The 22,469-nt window shown below is 37.7% G+C and overlaps 1 protein-coding gene across 10 annotated transcripts in view; it reads right to left on the minus strand.

The window, feature by feature from the left end:
- Positions 1-22,255, minus strand: part of LUC7L3 (LUC7 like 3 pre-mRNA splicing factor) — a 24,193-nt gene extending 1,938 nt beyond the window's left edge. For 5 of the 10 annotated variants that reach the window (XR_014257322.1, XM_082440375.1, XM_082440377.1 and 2 more), the window contains exons 1-10: positions 21,971-22,233; positions 11,497-11,563; positions 8,542-8,581; positions 7,913-8,057; positions 7,483-7,557; positions 6,083-6,187; positions 4,969-5,130; positions 4,296-4,579; positions 3,619-3,779; positions 87-227 (exon numbers count right to left, since the gene is read on the minus strand). Coding sequence is in view for 9 of the 10 variants with exons in the window: in XM_082440375.1 (XP_082296501.1) it covers positions 87-227; positions 3,619-3,779; positions 4,296-4,579; positions 4,969-5,130; positions 6,083-6,187; positions 7,483-7,557; positions 7,913-8,057; positions 8,542-8,581; positions 11,497-11,563; positions 21,971-22,069 (1,279 nt within the window). In the remaining variant the exon portion in view is untranslated. Of the gene's footprint in view, positions 1-33; positions 228-1,414; positions 1,541-3,618; positions 3,780-4,295; positions 4,580-4,968; positions 5,131-6,082; positions 6,188-7,482; positions 7,558-7,912; positions 8,058-8,541; positions 8,582-11,496; positions 11,564-21,970 lie in introns of those variants that run through there. The other 5 variants (XM_082440379.1, XM_082440380.1, XM_082440373.1 and 2 more) reach the window with 3 other exon arrangements.
- Positions 22,256-22,469: the final 214 nt, after the last annotated feature.

Consider the following 22,469-nt stretch of genomic DNA (forward strand, 5'->3'; position numbering starts at 1 on the left):
AGCCCTAATCAAAGTGAGAAACAATACACTTACCTCTGTCTGATCTGAGGTCTTATCAGATCAGTTTTAATTGGACTGAGTGTCACCTTCAGATTTAATGTCTTCACTGGTCCCATTGACCTCATTCTTAGTATCACCTTCCTTTGATTCAGTGTTTGTGTCTTCACTCTGTTTTTCTCGACTACTGGACTTCACACTACTTTTTTTATCATCAGATCCCCTCTTTTCTGCCATAAAAGAAGACATTGATCGTGGATTTTAAAGTAAAATACAATACATACATAACGCTTTGAAAAGTGAAAACAATTGAGAGATGAAAAGACAATCATTTCCCATAGACTGCAAGTAACAGTTTGATGAATCTATCAAAGGGGTAAAAAATTTGTAATTTACAAAGGAGGGAGAGAGCAGGACAGGGAATTAGAGAAAGCAAAAGGTAAAATAGTGGGCAAATTCTCTCAAACTGGTGAGAGGTACACGTAACACCAAATCACTGCAGAATCTAAAACTTAAGGAGATTTCATTTGGGGTAAAGAACATCAAAAGGCAATGGGAAAGGTATGAACGATAGTACAAAAAAACTGTGTTCACACGAAGTAAATTAAGTTAAAAAAGTAAAAATAGTAACTGCAAAAGGTGAAAAAAGGTGAACATTTTATAGGCATGTTTCTCCAACTATATATTTTTAAATGCAAAAGATGACTTATACCTATATATATTTGAATACCCAAGAGGGACAAGCCCAACAAAAGAAAGTGGATCTTAAATCCCATTCCAAATACTGAACTTCTGTGCTTTGCTAATAAAAGTAACGTATGTGCCATCTCAGAATTGTTTTTCCAAAAGGAGGAATTAAAGTTCAACTCAGCTGCAAATAAAGGATGAAAAAAAAAAAAAAGTCAACTTTTCCTTCTGTTTTCTTTGGAATGGTGAAACGCCAGACTAGAGGCAAAAAATGGTACATGGAGCAAGTATGTTCTAGCTTTTTCAGTTCCAAGTATTGCCTAACAAAAGATTTCTACAGAAAATGTTAAAGCAAACTATCAACACAAACCTTCTGGAAAAATTATTTTTCCCTTAAAACTAAGTTAAGAATAGCTGGTCTAGCAGAGTACTTCATAAGATAGAAAGAGGTTTTAAGAGAAGCAGAACCCTCTAAGAGTCTAGACAAAGTGTTAAGACACAACATTAAATAACTGGGAGAGGGATGGTAATGAAAACAAAATATGGTATGGGGGTGGGGGGCACTCATTCAAAGAACGTAAGAATTGAAGATCTTATGTGAAGGAGCATATTCAGTCCATAACACTTGCAAAAAGCACGAAGCAACGTCCAAGTAGCTGACTGCAGGACTTGCTTCACGTCTGTCTGTCCACTTATGAGAACTGTGCCAGTACAGTGTGCTCTAACTGACCTTGTGGGAAAGTCCTCCCTTTGTGCCTTATGGGCTTCTCCGGTGCACAGGTAGCTTCAATGAGGAAGAGTCGTCTTGTTGCCCCGTAGAGGACTAGTAGTCAGTCCAATAATCTTATCTTCTGCCCTATATAAATACGGTAGATCTTAATAGTCCTAAGGACATCCACAAAGCGTGGTGGACTTCAGGGCTATGGATTAAAAAAGGAACCTCTCTTGACAAAGAGAGCACCCTAAATTGGTTGGTGGTTAAGAAAGATAGGTTTGTGCACGAAACCACTTTTCGTCTGTGGAGTCAGATAAAGTGCTTTCATTACAGCGCATGGAGTGGTGAGCTCCCTCTTATTCATCGCCATTATCAAAGGCTTGCTACTGCTCGTATCTGACCTCAAAGTTCAGGCCTTCAGTTATTTATACGGAGTGCCTAATTGGCCACACGGTATTTTCAAAAGCCAATAAATCATGTCACTTCTAAAAGAGATCCCAACGTTTAAAATAAATCTATAATGGCATACCCAATCTTTCAAGATGGACCAGATGCAGAGTTTTCTCTGAATCAAGTCTTCACTCCTTCCTTCACATCTCACCAGGAAAATCCCTGTTTGTCCATAATCTAAACACAATGCAGCTTATTTTACTTAAACAAAAGTTTGATTATATTCCACGATGTGATCATTACAATAAGGATCATAGTTTAGCAATTCAACTCATCTTTTCTGCTCTCTCTAGAAATTACACAAACTGTTTTTAAGTCAGACCAGTGACATTTATTGCTCAACTTTGATCCCAGATAGTTATGAAGGCTAGCTAGCTTTTGTCCCTGAGAACCAATGCAACTATTTTAAGTGTCACAAATGAGGATACAGCAAAGAGCTTTAGTTCTCAGAGAGAAGTGATTAATTTCATCTCTGACATCCATATCTGGCTCTTGAGAGTTGACCCATCATCCCCAAAATACATTACACAGAAAGTCTTGCAAAAAGGTTGGGTGAAGCTTTCTTAAAACTAATATAGTCAGTTAACTCTTGGTATCAATTGCCTTTTGAATCACAAAAGTAATTTCTGAACTTAAATGGCAAATACTAAAGCTCACAAGAGCAAGTTTTCAAAATTATCCTGTTTCCTACTTTTTAACATTTGCTCCATGTTGTAGAAAAAGCGAATATATGTAAATATTTTTAAAAAGAGAAGATGCACTTATCTGAGGAAAAATAAAACACACACACACAAAAAATCCATTGTTTGTGCTGCTAGTTTCCTAACTCAGTTAAACCCCACAAAAACTATAGACTAGTTTCATAAAAGAAAATAATGAGTATCACATACACGTCTAATATAATAAATTCAAACAGGAGCACACATATTATGTTGGTGATCAAACATGGACACAGATAGGCAGAACAGGATGGAACAAGCAGAGCCAAGAAAATCAGAAATAAGCCCTTTCTCTCATTCCTGAAAACCATGCAAAGCAGAATAGCCCAGTCAATACAAAATGACAGACGCACAAAGAATCTGAAGAAAACGCAGAAAAGGCGACCCTAATGATTAAAAGAATTATCGTTCAATGAAGGCTAAGTTGAAAGATGAGAATATCCTTGTGAAAACATGCCAAAGACAAAATGAAAAAGTCCATTAAGAGTGCACAGTGAACCAGCTACTGGAATGCCACAGAAAACCAAAGGAAAAAGTAGAGGGGACAGAGCATGTTGCTTCAATAAAAAACATGGTAAGACACATGTAAGGCATTCAACTACTACAAACTTAGAAGTACCAAGTTAAATGAATGCTGTACATGAGCACCAATGCAGTAATGTACATTTACTCTGCAAGACATATTATGGAACACTGCAGCAAGTACAAAAAAAAAAAAAAAAGTTGCCAATAACCAAGAATTCTACACCTTAATAAGCCTAAAAGGTAATGCAATACTTGGAAGAAACTAAATGATAAGCCTTCAAGTTATGAATTGAAGGATGTGACTTTAACATGTTCTAAGAAAACACCAGGCCAACTGTCATTCTCACAAGTCAGAGCAGGAGGGGGGAGAATAATGCTTGTCTCCTACTGAATGGTATTCATCGTAAGTGAAAATGAGTATAGCTTGAAGTGGAACTCTGCCTGTGTCTGAAGAAAAGTGAGTCGGTGGGGAGACAAGAAAGTGAAAACAGTCTCTTAGTAAATTAAATTCTCATAAAAACTAACCTTTCTCCTTGGATTTTCTATCTTGTTCTCTGTCCCGACTTTTGCTCCTGTGCTTATATGACTTTCGATCTCGGCTTTTTGATCTTCTTCGATCCCGACTACGAGATCTATGCTTTCTTTCTGATCTATCATGGCTTCTGCTTCTTCGTCGATCTCTGCTTCTTAAATAATTTGAAACAAAAGGAAAGCAACTTCAGCTGATATTACAGTAAGAAAAAACCTTGAAGAATTACATACTGTTGAATAAATAACAAGATTAAAAGCAAAACTTACCCTTAAAGGCAAAAGAATAGAATCTACTATTAAAACATATTTACATTAGAAATCTTAAAAACTGAAAATTGAAAATCCTTCTAACTTCAATTTTTCAAACAGGTAGCCCTACCCAAAATAATTTGATTTAAATGTCTTCTCAGAATCAATGAGAAGAGAAGCACTTAAAAGACCATCCAGTACACTGACTTCCTAATAAGACTGCATCAAACCTCCCTTAGGCTGCCTCAGAAATAGCAATGAAGTTGCCTCGAAGATGGATTCATTCAGATTCAATTCTCATAATCCATCCTCATGCTTAATGAGACTTAAGAGAGTCAAGTACCAAGGAATATCACTAGTAATTACTACTGTTTATTGCACACTCACTATATGTCTGGCACTGTCTCATGTGTTCAATATACCTGCTTCGCCTTCTTTCTCTACTTCGTGATCTTTTGTGGTCCCGAGACCTGCTGCATCTTCGGTCAGAAGTTCGGCTTGAGTGCCGACTCCTTGATCGACTCCTCTTTCTTCTTTCTCTGTCTCGAGCCCTTTCTTTTTCTCTTTCTTCCTCTTCTCTTCGTCTTTTCCTCTCTCTTTCTTCCCTTTCTCTCTCCCTTTCTTTTTCTCTTTCTTCTCGTTCTTGTTTCTCCTTTTTTAAACGCTCATCACGATCAGGTTCTTCAGTTCTTTTTCTTAATTTTTCCTAAGGAAACAGAGTTTGATTTTTTTTTTTTAGAACTATATAAAGACACTGTCAAACAAGGGCTACCTAATGTGAAGCATTTTTAGACCAACTTATGGAATTTGATGCCCTAAAAGTGAAATGGAGAAATCTCAACACCATGTATGTACACAAGATATCTGACTAACCCTCAGGAATATTCTTTCTCCCAAATTCCTACCACTACAGAGTAAAAAAAATAAAGCGCTTTGCTAATCTAATGAATAGCAGAACATTATAGGGATTATCGCTACCTCAAATAACACAGTCAGCAAAAATATCAACGAGAGGTTTATATCTCTATGTCATCAATTTTTAACCATACTAAAAGTACTAGCTATAGCTAAAATACATGTTTATAAGAAACTTACTTTTAATTCTTCTACAGTAGCTTTAATTTTGGCATAGCCCATGTGCTGTTTTCCCATCAAATGGTCATCTACCCGGGACTGGGCATCTCCCACTATCAAAAAGGCTCCACACACTTCACAAACTTCCATTTGTTTTTCTTGGGCAGCAAAACTTTCAATTGTCTGAAATGATAAATCAGTTATTATAAGAATATCTGAGGAAGACAGAACAAACAAATCTCCCCAAAAGTACTTAACATTTAGAATAGATTTTTAATTTTGTCAACTGCTACTTTCCATTTCCCCAAAGCCATAATACTGAGCAGCAACTTTTAGAGAGAGGAAGTATGACAGCAGCAATCAACTTTCCACATCACCCAAGAAGTACTTAGACTCCATCCCTCAACTCCAACAAAGAAAAACCTACCTATACCACCTCAAAAAAGCTACCTATTTTAGTCTGAATTCATTTCTCGTTTGGTTCAACAGGTTAAAGACGTGGACTCCATATTAAAAATGTTTTTCAAAATCATTAAGGAATTGAACTCACTGAGTATAATCTGAACATATCCTTTTAATATTTGGGAACCAATGACCAATTATATTCTAGCACCAATATCCAAAACATGTATTTTGTATGTACAAATACATACACTGATACAAAATACATTGTATCAAATACATTGATACAAAAACATGTATCAATATCCAAACATTATATTCTCTAACTGAAAGTTAAGAAAGTAGAAGGCATTATTAAGAGTATACCAATTCTGTACTAAGGTAAATACAAACTGAGTAATTTGTTCTAACAAAAAATAAATAAAACCCAGGCCCAAATGAATACTTATGATCTAAGGCACAGGTTGGCAAGCCAGCGGCTAGAGGCCTGTTTTTGTAAAGTTTTACTGGAACAAAGCCACATCCAATTGTTTATATATTGTTTAAAGCTGCTTTTGTAATATAAAGCAGAGCTTTTATATTACAAATCTTGTGACCTGCAAACCTAAAATATTTACTATGTAGCCCTTTAAAATAAAGTTTGCTGACATTAGAAAATTGTTCTCAAATCGGAATAGATCCTAGTAATTCACAGTGAACAGCCTGGGTAAATCAAAATGAGGTTGCTACTCACCGAAGTTGTGGACCTAAGTAATTCTCTCTCTTCTTTTAACTGTTCAACTAATTTCATCATTCCCTGGGCTTCTTCTACTTTTCCTTCAGATCCTAATTCTTCAATCTAAGGGGAATTTAAAAAGCAGTCAGGATATCTTTCTAACCACACTATCCAAGTATTTTTCTTTTTACCCCAAGCTTCATTAGCATTTAGCGGTTGTTTTGGGTTTTTGTTTGGTTTTGTTTAGTGAAGCCCGCATTAATTATGTATACTTGACAGAACAGCAAATTTCTAAGGTGCACAATTTCGTAAGGTTTGACTCCCATGAAATCAACACCACCATCTAGATAATAAACATATCCATCACCCCACAGGTTTCCTCCTGCCTCTTTGTTGTATCTCCTCCCAAAGCAACCACTGATCTGCTTTATGTCACTATAGATTAGTTTGCATTTTCTAGCATTTTATTTAAATGGAACCATGCACTTTTTTTCCTTCTGTAGGGCTCTGGCCTCTTTCACTCAACCTATTATCTTAAGATTCATCCACACTGTTACATGTAGTTAATTCCTTTTTATTACTGAGTAGTGTATCACACTGTATAGATCAGGGGTCCCCAACCCCCGGACCAATAGCGGTCCGTGGTCTATTAGGAACCTGGCCACACAGCAGGAGGTGAGCGGCAGGCGAGCGAGCAAAGCTTCATCTGTATTTACAGCTGCTCCCTATCGCTGACATTACCACCTGAGCTCCACCTTCTGTCAGCATTATGGTGAGCTGTATAATTATTTCATTATATCTTACAGTGTAATAGTAATAGAAATAAACTGCACGATAAACGTAATGAGCTTGAATCATCCCGAAACCAACCCCCCACCCCCATCCGTGGAAAAACCTTCTTCCATGAAACCGGTCCCTGGTGCCAAAAAGGTTGGGGACCGCTGGTATAGATACATCACATTTTTTTTTATCCATTAACCTACTGACACGCACATGAGTTCTTTCCAGGCTTGTTTGGGGTGTTATTTGCCTATTATGAATAAAGCCACTATAAACATTGGTATACAACTCTCTGTGTTAACATATGCTTTCATCTCTCTAGCAGTGGAATGGCTCGTGGTGCCTCTTTTAACTTTTTAAGAGAGAAACTTTTTTCCAAAGTGGCTGCACCATTTTACATACCCCAACAGTGTAAGATAGTTTGTTTGCCCAGCTCTCCACTAACACTTGATATGGTCAGTCTTTTTAATTTTAGCAATTCTAATAGGTGTTCAAAAAGCATCTCACTGTGGATTTGTATTTCCCTAATGTCTAATGACATTGAGCAACTTTACATGTATTTATTTGCCATCCTTATACCTTCTTTGGTTAAGTGTCTACTCCAAGTATTTTCTGACATTAATGCACACAATTCTCACCTGCTGCAGGAGTACATCGATTTTATCTGTTAGAACCTGAATTTTTTCTTCATTTTTGCCTGTTGGACCAGCTGCCTAATGAAGACAACAGAATGTATTATCAACAACTAAAATACAGAGATAGACATTCAAACTCTCACACACCATACCTAATATTTGTATTTAATAACTGAAATGCTGAATCACAAGGATAGTAACTCAATTACCTCAATTTTTGTTAATCAGCTGCATATTTTGTCAGTTATTGATATTTAAGATCAAAACCTTATGATTAGCAAAATCAATATTATATTTACTAATAAAGACTGAAATTTTAAAAGAATACAAAGTAATGAATGAACCTGAACACAAGTTTCAACACTAGGGAAGTCTATGGGTTTCCAGAGAACAAGGACACTTTACAAAGACTGTAAATTAATTTCATACTCACCCCAGATGACTGCTGGTTTTGAGATAATGCCAAACGAGCATGGCCTCGTCTAATTCTACGTTCTACTTCTGCAAGTAAGCTCTGTAAGTATCGCAGAAAATCTCTCTCATAGCCAACTTTCATAAAACGAGAACTCTTCTCATACCTAATAAAAATGAAAATAAACAAGCACTGTTTTCCTTCCAAATATTTATTGATTACAACTCTCATATTCTATCTTAACTAATCTCATGGACTACTGCATTTAGACTGAAGGCATAAGGAATTCCCTGGCGGTCCAGTGGTTAGGCCTCTGTGCCTTCACTGCTGAGGGCCCGGGTTCAACCCCTGGTCAAGGAACTAAGATCCTGCAAGCCGTGAGGAGCCACCAAAAAATAATAATAAAAGAAAAAAAATAAAAAACAAATGTGATATAGAAAAAAAAGCTTAGGCTTATTCTTGGCATACAGTATGTACTCACACGGTGATACAACATTAAGCTGCATCACTTTCTACCACCCCCAACTAATGAACAGGACCTCTGTCCAACATTCATTTTAAACGAATTTCAATTATTTCTTCAATCCTTGTCCCCTTTAAACCAAATAATGATGGGGGGTGGGGGGATGACCCCCAAAAAGGTAACTTACTGTTTTCGCAGATTTTCATCATGAATTTTTTCACAAGGCCCTGAAAGAACAAGAAATATGAAGGTATAAATTATTGAAGTTAACTTTTCTCTTGCCAAAACAAAAGGAAGTTCTTTTTTAAAAAAGGAAAGAAGATCCATTTAATCACTGAGTAGTCTGTAGACACCTAAATTAAGCCTACTGAATCATGAAGCAACATACCCAAGTAAGCACATGAAAAGTGTTCTCCTTAGTCTTCAAGATGAGTATAACGCAGAACTACGTAAGAGAAGAAAAAAGAGGGAGTAGGAGGAATGAAAAAATTGTTCCTTACTGCCACCAAGAAGAAAACTGGGATGAGGGTAGACCACTGGTCTGAACCACCAGCGACATTTTATTAATTTTGAGTCTCTGTGAATAGTACAAGACTAGCACCCTAGTCCTACCCCTTACCATCTCCAAAAGGCAACCAATTTTGACCCTTTCAGTTGTATCTTCTGGAATTTACCTCCATATTTCTAAATTTTATGCTTATTTTGCTTTTTCTTGGTTTATCTTAGGCATCAAAAATTTAAGTTAAATAAACATTCAGTGCTTATATTTTGATTATGCAAGTCCTACATTAACTGCTGAGTCAAACAAAAGGTGCATTATAATGACACTTTTGATACACTTACTGGAATTCTTTGTTTAGTCTTTTCTATGTCTCTATTTCCAAATTCTTCTCAAACACTTTAACTCAGCTATAAGAAACCATCTCAATACCAATCTCCTTCAAGATTCAAAATATATCAGCTAACCAGCTTTATTTCTTCCATGAGCTTTCTGTCCTGCTTCAACCTGGGCTGCTTTTTTTCTAAGCTCACTAATAGAGTTGTCATCCTTAGAAACTCCTTTTCTGGTCTGTACTGAAGTTTACTGGATCTCTCATTTCTCTCCTTCTTGGTTTATGCCCATGAGTTTCCAGAGAAAAGGTGGTAGATAAATTTGTTGAGACCGTGCATATCTGAAAATGTCCTTTTTTTTCCACCCTCATATTTTCCTGTTTGGCTATACAGCCAACCTAGGTAAAAACATTTTTTTCATTCAGAATCCTGAGGGTATTTCTCCAGTGTCTTCAAGCTTCCAGTGTCATACTGACAAATCTGAGGCCATCCTGATTGATAACCCTATGTGCCCCACCCTCACCCCTGGTGTTCTGGAATTTCACAATGGTGTGGATCTTTTTTCATTTGTTGTGCTGAGCTCTTGAAGGACTCACTCAATCTAGAGGGTAAAGTCCTTTAGTAATGCAATATTAAAATTTCCTCCCTTCTGTTTTCTCTATCTAGAACTCTTAATTAGCTATTAGAGGACTGGACTAATATAATTTTTTCAAATTTTAATTTTTTATTAACATTCCACAAATTTATTTTATCCTCAAAACTTTCCCCTGATTTTATTTCAGATTTCTCTAGTTCTAATTTCTAGGAACTCTTCTTAGTTTTTCAGAACTTCCCTTTTTATACAGCATCCTATTCCTCCTGATATGTTCTCTTATTTCTCTGAGGATACTAAATTTAGTTATGGCTTTAAAATTTTTTTTTCTTCTGTTTTCCCCCATTATCCACCATACTCCACTAAATTCTTTTTTTCTGTTGGTTTTGGTTAATCTTTTGTTTGAAGGTTTTCTTCAAATGTCTGACTGGTATTCCTTGGCTGGCAAAACACTTCCAAAATCTGACTCGAAGTTGGTATGCTCAGGCAGGGTTTGTCAACTAACAGGCTTTACCATAGGAAAATTGGGTAGCAAGACTTTCTTTTAGGAGATTCCCCAAGGGTCAGTACCTGTAGATCACTTCTCTGGAACTGTTCACTTTCTCTAAAGAATCCTCTTCTCTTCTGCCTGGGGAAAAAACATCTGGCTGTATCCTTCTAGGAACAGGGCAGAGGAAGGGAATGGGAAAACCTCACTATTGAGAATACAGACTCATTTAATCTCTTATAGTCTCATCTTTGTTCATTACTGCCCTGTCCTGTATCTCTACTCCCAATATCTAGATACATCCAGCCCTAATGTGCTCTTAATGTTTTAGGGCAAGCTGTTAATGTTTCTAGAATGATACTAGTTATGTACCATCCTTGGGAGAAGAAAATGATCAAATTTTTTTTTTGCACTTTGTGGTTCAAATGAACTAGAGTCTCCTTACCCCAATTTCTTCAGAACATAACCCCCTGGGGTCTCCTGGGCTGTAGGGGTGGGAGACAGAATCACCAGATGCACATGTCTGACCACAGACTAGTGGTTCTCAACAGGGGGCAGTTTTCCCCCAGGGGTAACTGGCAATGCCTGGAGGCATTTTTGGTTGTCACAATTGGGAAATGTTACTGGCATCTACTGGGTGCAGGCCAAGGATGCTACTAAACATCCTACAATTCAAAGGACAGCCCCTCCCACCCCCGCAAACACAGAATTTTCCAGGTAAAACTGTCAAATGTCAAGGTTGAGAAACCCTGAACTAGACTAATCTCTGGTTTTCAGCCCCATGATTCAACTCTGCCTTCTATGGTACCTGATGCCTCCAAATCCTGAGCCTGTCCAGGGTTCTGCTGATCAAACTCTTGCTTCTGTTTAATATCCCCTTCTGCAGGCTTTTAGGGTACAGGTTTCTCTGCTATTCTTCCATCCACTTGTCATCTTCCAAAAATGTGCTGACATCTCTAATGTTATCTCGACTCTTCCATTTACACCTTTTTTGTTTTTAAATTTTCATTTTAGTGGAGGGGTTTCAGGAGGGAGTGGAAATAGATATGTATATTCAATTAAGCCACCACGTTTAATTAGACTGACATTTATTAATACATTCAAAAAACTAAACCAGGAAAGAAATTACTTTATCAACAAACCTTTAAGAGAAAACTTCTTTTCAAAATTATAAAGTATCAGTTTCTCTTTAATCATAAATTCGATAGAAGTTACACAGAATATTTACTTACCAAGATCAGAACGAGTGTTTGTGAACAATTCCGCAGGACAAAAACCACAGAGATAATATTTACAAACCTAGTGAAGAAAAACAAAGGTAATTTAACTTTTTGAAATTGTTTGGTTTTAGAACTATACCAGAAAAGGGTGCCAAATAACTATTTTCTCATTTCATGATCTTCATCTTTCAACCAAGTAAGTTTAAGAACAATTTCATTTGTTAAGCCATTTAGTTAGGTAAATTAATGACTTTCAGACTCCTGGATTTCAGTACAAGAAATGCAGGACTGACAGTTACCAGCATTTTCTATTTCTATAATTACTTCCTATTTCTATTACAGTATTAGAAATCACTGCCCTACTCCCAAGCAACAAAAAATATTGGATAAAGACATCCAGAAAAAAGATGACTTTTTATTTTTATTTAAAAACACACAAATAAAAAACACATTGTTCTTACTGTCTAACTTTGTTAAAGACCAGAACCAATTTACAGACTAAGATCTGGAAATCACTGCCTAAATTCCAAATAACACTTATTTAAAGCAATCTGGTTCAGTATTTTCACTTAAAGAGATCCTGTAACAGGCCCTAAGATGCAGTGGATATTTTCACACATGCCAGCACTTTACTGAGTGACTTCTATGGTATGAGGAAAAATTATTAACATGAAACCGACTTTTCTCTCTCATTGGTACTTTTGTAACTCCTTCAGATATATTCCAAGACTGCTCTATCCTATGTTTAATTCTATAACACTGCAAACCAAAGCCTGTTAAGCAAAATTCCAAAGTATCTCCCTTCATATAACCCTTCATTGTTATTGGGTAAATTTTCAATGTAAAACTATGATAGAAAAGGTCTGCTAAATTTAAGATTGGATGAGTTTTTTCGAGACACTTAGAACTGGATGTTAAATCTCAAATAGACTGTTTTTTGCTTCAAAGGTCAATTGTTTTATACTTGTCTGAAGCAATGTGGTTCCATAAGCTGTGTCCAGAAGAACTAAGGTCTTATAAAGAAAGGTCTCATAAAGAACAATGAGATTCAAAAATCATGTCTAAACATATTTAGTTTTATATTAATATTATCCTGTTATATGTAGCCATGTGTCATAGTATCTTTATACCATTTTCTTTTCTTTAGAAGTTCTAACACTCGATTTTAAGTTATTAAAAAGGCTCTGTATGACCACAAATAACATGTTGGCGAGGATGTGGAGAAAGGGGAACCCTTGTACACTGTTGGGAGGAATGTAAATTGGTGCAGCCACTGTGGAAAAACCATATGGAAGTTCCTCAAAAAAGTAAAAACAGAACTACCATATATGATCCAACAATTCCACTCCAGGGTATATATCCAAAGAAAACGAAAACACTAATTCAAAATGATACATGCACCCCAATGTTCACAGAAGCATTATTTACAACAGCCAAGATATGGAAGCATCCTAAGTGTCCATCAACACATGAATGGATAAAGAAAATGTGGTATATATACACAACGGAACACTAATCAGCCATGAAAAAGAATGAAAATTTGCCATTTGCAACAACAAAGATGGACTTGGAGGGGATTGTACTTAGTGAAATAAGCCAGAGAGAGAAAGACAAATACTGTACGCATTTGTGGAATCTTAAAAAAAAAAAGCAAGTTAGTGAATATAATAACAACAAAATAAAACAGACTCTGTGATATAGAGAACAAACAAATGGGGCAAGGGAAGAGGCAGGGGCAAAATAGAGGTAGTGTATTAAGAGGTACAGACTATGATGTATAAAATAAATAAGCTACAAAGATATATTGTACAGCACAGGGAATATAGCCAATATTTTACAGTAACTGTAAATAGAGTAAAATCTTTAAAAACTGTAAATCACTATGTTGTACACCCGAAACTTATATAATATTGTAAATCAACTATACCTGAATTTTAAAAGGGCTCTATACGTGCAAATGGTTAATGTTTTAAAATGCTATATACTTTTCTAATTATTAAAAAGTCTGATTTGTTAAATTTTGCATCCACTTTAAGTGTATCAGCAAAATACCAATGCCAACATTCAGTTTAAGAATCTCTTTCAGGGGACTTCCCTGGTGGCACAGTGGTTAAAACTCCATGCTCCCAATGCAGGGAGCCCGGATTCGATCCCTGGTCAGGGAACTAGATCCTGCATGCATGCCGCAACTAAGAGTTTGCATGCCACAACTAAGGAGCAGGCGAGCCACAACTAAGGAGCCCGTGAGCCACAACTAAGACCCAGCGCAACCAAATAATTAATTAATTTTTTTAAAAAAAGAATCTCTTTCATTTAGGGGAAGAAGGACAGAGACAAAGAGGGTATGCTACTTATCTTTCAGACAACCCTGGTTCCAAGGGCCCAAAAATTATTTAACAAATTCCCCACAATTTTAATAGTTATATGAAATAGGTTAATAATAGTTATTACCAGCATTTACCATTATTTATAGCTACAAATTATATGGTTTTAATTATATTATTAAATTATATTAATTATATTATTTAATTTTAAAACTAAACTTGGCGTTCAGCCCTCATAAGTATGAAAGTTTACTATTATTACTATCACTATGCATTTTACTTTCAAGTACATGTGTAAATAAGACTACTGTTCATTAAAACAAAAGGAATAAACATCTCTGTGGTCCCTCCTGACTCTTAAATATAACCAAATACAAACTTCAAGTATTTCTAGGAAGGAAATCTTTTTGGAAGTATTTCCAAATAGTACTTATTGAATCTTAGTTTTACTAACATTTATCACCAAAATCAAACTGACCTGGATCTGAACTGGGCTTAACCACATACTGTATGACTTAAGTTTTCTGTAAAAGTGGGGATGACTACTAACTTCAAGGTTTGTCATAAAATGTGTAATAAATTCTCTGATTTTCAGAGCTATTTAAAGTTTTATTCTTAGGACTTCCCTGGTGGCACAGTGGTTAAGAATCTGCCTGCCAATGCAGGGGACATGGGTTCGATCCCTGGTCCAGAAAGATCCCACATACCGCGGAGCAACTAAGCCCATGCGCCACAACGACTGAGCCTGCGCTCTAGAACCCACGAGCCACAACTTCTGAGCCTGCGTGCCACAACTACTGAAGCCTGTGCGCTTAGAGCCCGTGCTCCGCAACAAGAGAAGCCACTGCAATGAGAAGCCCGTGCACCGCAACGAAGAGTAGCCCCCGCTCGCTGCAACTAGAGAAAGCCCACGCGCAGCAACGAAGACCCAACGCAGCCAAAAAAATTTTTTTAATTAAAAATAAATAAAGTTTTATTCTAAACTCTAAGCCTTATTTATATAAATAGTTTTCCAAAACATAGTACATTCTAAGTGGTCAAAACTCTAAGTCTAAATATACTATGTCAGTTTTCCAATAAAATACATGAGTGAACACACTTAAATCTAATAAGTACTGTATGGAATTTTAATTTTAAATGGCATTTAATTTTAAGAAGTGGAAAATGGCACTTCAACAATCATTTAACACTATGTGCTAAAAACGATGCTTGAAGTATCAATACAAGACTCACTCCTGAAGAAGCTTGGTCTAGTAGCGACACAAAAACTAAAATGTACGTGCATCACTAGAACAGACAGGAATTTAGTCAGGAATGTCAAGTGGTGAAGCTTGAACTGATTAAGTTCAGAAGTGGAATGACAAGACATTCTAGGCATAAGGAAACATGAAAAGACAGACATAGCACAGTATGAAATAGGCAAGTTGAAATAGGTATGCTTGGAGAGGCAACATACTGCAGAGTTTGAATCGTGGCCGCCACTTTTCAACTGTGAAAAACTATAGGCTGTAACTCTGCCTCGTGTCCTCAATACAAAAAAAGGAGACAATAAGTATTTCACAGTGGGATTGTAAAACTTAAACTCTCCATTTAATGAATTGGGAGAAATGGGCAAATAAGTCTGGTTTTTTAAATACTACCCATTACTTTATAAAATATGTCTTTAGGCACTATGTAGATCAAATAAGACATGCCAGCAGGTCTACCTATAATTTAGTCCAATCACTCCATCTGAGATGAGAAACTGAGATCAACCACATGACGTGCCCTGAAGGCATCTTACAAAATACAGATTAAAACCTATTTTCCTAATTTTTTTCTGTGTGCTCTTTCCACTCTCCAATTCTCCTTAAGATATTGTCATAAAGAAATGGAACATCAACACGTTTGTTATTCTACCCAATAAACTCTAGCTACTTAAGACTGCTTCTTTTAACCCTTCCCAGGGATTGAGGATGTTTAACTAAAAATATTCTTTTTTTTTAATAAATTTATTTTATTTATTTATATATTTTTGGCTGTATTAAGCTAACACTAAAGACCAGAAGAGTTCAATCTCAACAGCATACTTTTCACTACCACTTAAGAGAATGCAGATACAACCAATCTTAGGAATCTGACTAGAAAATTTTAATTCCAAGTTTCCATCACATTAAACAAAGTCAAACTGTCAAAAATTAAAACAATATCTGAAAATAAAATTCAAATTCAAAATTCAAAAAAATAAAAATCTGGCATTAGATACTTTGTTGGGAAAAGAAACATTCCAAACATTACTAGAGTTGTGGGACAATTTTGCAGCATCCATCAAAATGACTAAGTAAAATATGCATTTAACTTAAAAGTCATCATCTTTCTAGGAACCTATCCTAAAAATGATTCAGCTACATGTACGAGAACGTTCATTGCAGATTGGTTGGTAATGGTAAAAGAATTTGACATAATCTACATATCCACCAGGAAATAGTTAAACTAAGATAGATTTTTTTTTTTTAATTTATTTTTGGCTGTGTTGGGTCTTCGTTGCTTAACGCGGGCTTTCTCTAGTTGCGGCGAGTGGGGGCTACTCTTAGTTGTGGTGCGCGGGCTTCTCATTGCAGTGGCTTCTCTTGTTGCAGAGCACGGGCTCTAGTCGCGCAGGTTTCAGTAGTTGCAACACGCGGGCTCAGTAGTTGTGGCACACGGGCTCTAGAGCACAGGCTCAGTAGTTGGGGCACGCGGGCTTAGCTGCTCCGCGGCATGTGGGATCTTCCCAGACCAGGGCTCGAACCCATGTCCCCTGCATTGGCAGGCAGATTCTTCCATGCGCCACCAGGGAAGCCCTAAGGTAGATTTACATGTACCAACGAGGAAAGATTCCACAGTATAAGTGAAAGTTCTTAAGTATATATTATAACTTATATAACATTACATTATTATATGACAACTTTCACTTATATATCTGTGCCTGTAAATTACTAGAAAACATCTGGAAACATACATACAAATTTTTAAGCTTTTCCAGGGGAATTTGGCAACAGGAAGGGGAGACAAGGTCAGACTTTCGCTGTTTACTTCTAATTTTAATCTTTTATAGTAAAGCAAGTTTACTTTTGTAAAAAATCATTTTAACAACTCTAAATCAGAGGGAACATAATAGTAAAATCAATTCCTAACAGTAATTAGTCATGGTTCACTCTCTTTTTTATTGCCTACACAAATTTCTTGTAAAATTTTAATCAATTTTCCACAGCAGCAGAGATAGTGAACATCTCTCTCCCACTAAGAAGCCTTCAATTATTTCCCAATGTCATTTAGTCCCAACTTTTAACAAGGCTTATAAAAAACATTCAAAACAAGGTTCCTGCTCATCTATCTACACACCTCCTTCCCCAACAACAAAAACAAGGGCTTCAGCTCTAATACTATTCACAATTTCTCAGGCCTAAGATTCTCTCCAGCCCCTAGTAACATTTGTCTTCTCTCCCTCAGGCTAACTCCTAAGAATCCTTTAGGTCCCAGTATTTAAAGGCCACTTTAAGAGGCCTTCCCCAAGTACCCCAGTCTGGGTTAAGTGCCCCTTTCATGTGTGCTTTTCTAGACTTTCCCCCACTGTGCTACAAAAGCCCATTACTCCTTCAAAACTGCTACCAAATGACAGTTCTCTCAGGGAAAGTGCTGCATCTATACTATTCTGTTGTACATACTATAAGAATGATACATTTTTGTGTCATTCAAAATAATTTGCATTATTTGTATCATTCAAAGTAATTACAGGAATTTCCTCAATTTACAAGAAATTATCAGAAAATTAAACACATTTCATAAAACAATGAAACACTGTATACTAACTTAAGCTACTTTCTCCCCGTGTGAAGAAATCAAGTCTAATGAGATACCAGGAATTCCCTGCAAGTCCAGTGGTTAGGACTCCGCGCTTTCACTGCTTGAGGGTCCAGATTCAATCCCTGGTCAGGGAACTAAGATCCCACAAGCTGCACGGTGCATCAGTAGAAGAAAAGTCTAATGAGACACACCGAGAGAGAGAGAAAGAGAGAAAGAGAGAGAGAGAGACACACACACGGTTTCCCAAAGGCAATCAAATATTAAGGAAATACCTTAATATTTTCAGTGTGATAATAATATTGTGGTTATTTATTTGTCGTGCCCCAAGGCATGCAGAACCTTACTTCCCCAACCAGGGAGCGAACCTGTGCCCCCTGCACTGGGAGTGCAGTCTTAACCACAGGAACGCCAGGGAAGTCCCAGTCCTTATATTTTAGAGATAGACAATGATGTCTTTAAGGTTGAAATGATACAACTGCTTCAAAATAATGAAAGAGGTAGGACATACAGAGGAAATAATAGTGGCCATCTGCTGATAACGTGTCTTACTGGGTATGGTTACATGTGGAGTTCATTCCACTATTCACTTCTGTATGTGTTTTGGAGAGAAAAAAGTAAACAGCAGTTATATACACAACATATAGGCTGCTGGCAATTCCAAGAAGCCCAACACTTACTACGCACTACAGAGTGAGGCAAGAGATGTCTATACTTCTGACAGATAAAACATTTTGGTGACTATGAATTAAAACTGTCTAGTAAAATACTTCTAGATGCCATGCAGTATAATTACTCATTTTTTGCTTCCAATTTCCTTCTTAGATTCTGAATCCCTTTTTTAGATGTTAAAAGTCACAAGTAAAAATGTGGACAGTAACTTAACTGTTTTTTCTTTTCTAAACAACTTTCAGTGTCAGTGACGGTATCTGCTAACACTGTGAAGATTTTAGAAAAGAACATTTATTTCAATTCCCTTCATAAATTATTAGGCCTTCACTGAAAAGAGGGCACACTTGAATTTGATAAATTATGAACAAAGTCTCATTTTATATATTATTAGAATCAGAGTTAAGTCAACAGTTAATTTCACTTTTGGGGTGAGATCTACAATATAAAATCAATTTGAACTACTAAGTTCCTTTTATATATATATATAATAATAAAAGTTCCAGACCAAACTTTACAATTCCCTACAATCTCAACTCTTCAGATGACCAGAAGGCTACCAATGCTTCTCTATCAAACACTGAAATCTTTGCATGTGAACACTAACCAAAAGGTGCTCACACTAGGCAGTTTAAATCATATGCTTTCCTCATTACCCTGGTTGTTTAGGATTAACAAAGCAGAGCAAACTGCTTAATGCAAAAATACTAATAATCTCAAGGAAATGTAAAATATTAATCAATGAGGGAGGAGGGTGTGTCAATGAATCCTTGGAACAGTATTAAAGCTGATTTGACTTGAGTTGAAAACTACTTTAGTTGAACACTACTTTCTCTCAGATCCAAAGGTAACAATCTACAAAAGTTGGAAAGGCCTGTAAAGTAAAACACTTTCCCTGATAGTGGTTACATACATACATCTTTACAAATAAATGAAAGGTCAGTAATTTGCATCACAGAAGCATCCTTCACTTAAAAATTAGTTTCCCCCAAGTGCTTCTAGCTCACAATTAAAAACCTAGTATTGGGCTTCCCTGGTGGCGCAGTGGTTAAGAATCTGCCTGCCAATGCAGGGAACACGGGTTCAATCCCTGGCCTGGTAAGATCCCACATGCCGCAGAGCAACTAAGCCCGTGCACCACAACTATTGAGCCTGCGAGCCACAACTACTGAAACCTGCCCACCTAGAGCCCATGCTCCGCAACAAGAGAAGCCACAACAATGAGAAGCCCATGCACTGCAACCAAGGGTAGCCCCCGTTCACTGCAACTAGAGAAAGCCCGCGCACAGCAACGAATACCCAACACAGCCAAAAATAAAAATAAATAAATTTATTAAAACAAACAAAAAAACCTAGTATTGACACTAAGGAGGTGGGTCAGGAAGCAGTAGTTAATGAGCTTTAGTATGCGTAAAGATGCCATTTTAAAAAATGCAGATTTCTGGGGCCTTCACGTAGACCTATCAGAATGGGGGCGGCGCCTGAGAAGTACAGATATCTGCATTTAAAACAAATTCCACAGATCAGTCTGATGCAGACATCTAGGAATTACTTTTAATACTAATGTAAAGCTTCCATTTCATTGTTAAACAAAAGGACCCCACCCAGCTGAAATGGCTTTCTGCCTCTAGTACAAGTGTGGCCAAGAAAAATTTCCAGATAGAATAGGAATGCAAAAATATTTTGGGGAATTCCCTGGTGGTCCAGTGGTTAGGACTCCACGCTTTCACTGACTACGGCTTGCGTTTGATTCCTGGTCAGGGACTAAGATCCCACAAGCCTCGAGGCGTGGGCAAAAAAAAAAAAAAAAAAAAAGAAATATCAGGTTACAGTGATGGTGAAACCCTTACAGTACATACTGGGGTTGTCCATTCCTCCAGGACTTTAGCACTAACAGCCAACAACATACACAAATGACCTGGAAGTGATGCCACGAGCTTCCCCAGCTTTATAAAACTCTATAGTAATTCCTGCTTATTTAGAAGACGCCACATGCTGGTCTACACCAACCTTTCCTTGCAGACAAGAATCTGAAACACCAGCAATTGACTTTTTCAAATCCCTGAATCTAGAATGAAGTGTAATCTGTCATTAAAGGCATAAAATATTTTGACAACAGCACCAAAAGTTTAAATCAGTGAGAAGCACTAAAACTGAAAGGAAAACAGATTTATTGTAACTAAGATGACATAAAACTTAAGTTGCTTTTCTGACAGCCTCATTGCTTATGTTATAAACCCAGCACATGTAATGCAATGTGGCAATAAAATACCACCAGGAAAAAAAGTTTCTCCACAACACTTGTTCAAAACCAATTAGGCACAGGCATAGGCTGCTCCAGTTGATAAGCAGGCAATCAAAAGCAATTTTCCCTCTGTAATTCAAAATAGATAAATGTCCTATTTGTCCATCAAGTGAATCATGATGTTCATTTTTTTCTTTTTGCAAAGCTTAGATTACTGAGTGAAGTGGTAAAAGAAAAAGTTACTTCACTGTGACAAAGAAATGCCTAGAAAAGAAAGAATCAAGGCAAAAAACACAGTTACTCTATAAATTCTACCACAACACTTCATACTACTGTGGAATAAGGCAGCGCCTCACAACTTTAGTCAAACGCTTATTTTTTAAGGTACTGAAAGGACTCGTCTAGCACCAACTTGTTTTCCCGCATTGCAAGAGAAATTTTATTCTGACCAAAGCCTATGTTTAAAATGAGTAAGCAACTTTAAAAAAAAGGCATATTTGTTTATTCCTTCATATTTTGATTAGTAACTGCCTGTAAATTATCTTGTTTGATTACAACCGCATGTAAAATTAAATTCTTCATCTATTCTTCAGGTAAGACCTAAAATAAACGTTACACATCGTGTTCAAAACACTAGATAAACATCAGGGTATTTGCAGAGAGCCAGTTTCATAGAACTGTGGAAAGTGAACAAGACCACAAAGATTAGGTTTAGTATCGCCATTTAACTTGCCAAAAGACCCTGGGTGAGCCTCTCAAGTCTCATCTGTGAAACTGGGTTTATAATTATTTACCCTTACAGGGTTAAGAGAATCAAATGAGTTTCATGTGAAGAAAATGCCTTGACAATTATCTACATGAATGGCTTACTAGACCGTACTGCTATCAAACAATATTTGTAAATCACGGTGAACCCTACCAAGTTATGACCTCTTTTAAAATTTTATTTCCCCATATAAGCGTCGAAACTGAACCATTACTGAAATAATATACTGTCACGATTTTTACCACTAATGCTGGCCAGAAATTTCAGTCTAAATACGTCGCTCAGCCCAAATAACGGTAGAAATTTGCCCTTTCCCTTATTTCACAATGAAGTGAAAACTACAAAGCCTCTAGATGTAAAAAAAAAATTCCTTCCTTTCCCGCCATTCCCTGCCTGATTAAGGTGCTTTTCAATTCTGCCAAGGGTCTTTTTGACTTCCTTGATACTTAAACAACAACAACAAATCATCCCTTATCCTAGGATCCAGGAGGACTCCTCCCTCCCGGGCTATCCTCCCGGCTCCCTCCGGCCACGGGGTCAGACACTTGACCCCGGGGCGGCCCGGGCCCCAAACCGCGCCGCGGCCCCGGCGGGCCCCAGTCCGTTCCACTCCCCTCCCCCACGGCGCCCGGGCACAGGCCCAAGGCCCGCGGGACTTACGCTCTCGTGGTCCCACCGCACGTTGCTGCGCTTCTCATCCGGGGCGAGGTTTCGGTCCCGGCCCATTAACTCATCCAACAACTGCGCGGCCGAAATCATGGTGCTTTCCTCGGGCGACTGCTCCCACCAGCCCTGGCACCCACCAAAGAAAACGCCAGCGACACAGTCGCCAAGCTCTCCAGCCCGCTCCCGGCCTAAAAGCCTCCGCTAAACAGGAACCGATAAGACAAAATGGCCGCCGCGCGGACGCCTTCCCAACATGCCGTGCGCGCGCGTGCGCCCACGAGGACACGCCCAGGCCTGGGAGGCGAGGGCGGGCCGCTTCCGACGGCCCGCGGGCGGGGCCTGCCGAGGCCTGAACTCAGCCCTTGGTGGGCGGCACCGCCTCATTCCGCGCCAAGCGAAACCGTAGGCTAGTGAGCGTGGTAACGCGTGCTGCTTCCTTTCGTAGGCTCCGTTAGTCCCGCGCTCTTTCACGGAAATAGAAACATACGTCTTG

This window comes from Balaenoptera physalus, assembly GCF_965194825.1.
Source record: "Balaenoptera physalus genome assembly, chromosome: 20".
Taxonomy (NCBI): domain Eukaryota; kingdom Metazoa; phylum Chordata; class Mammalia; order Artiodactyla; family Balaenopteridae; genus Balaenoptera; species Balaenoptera physalus.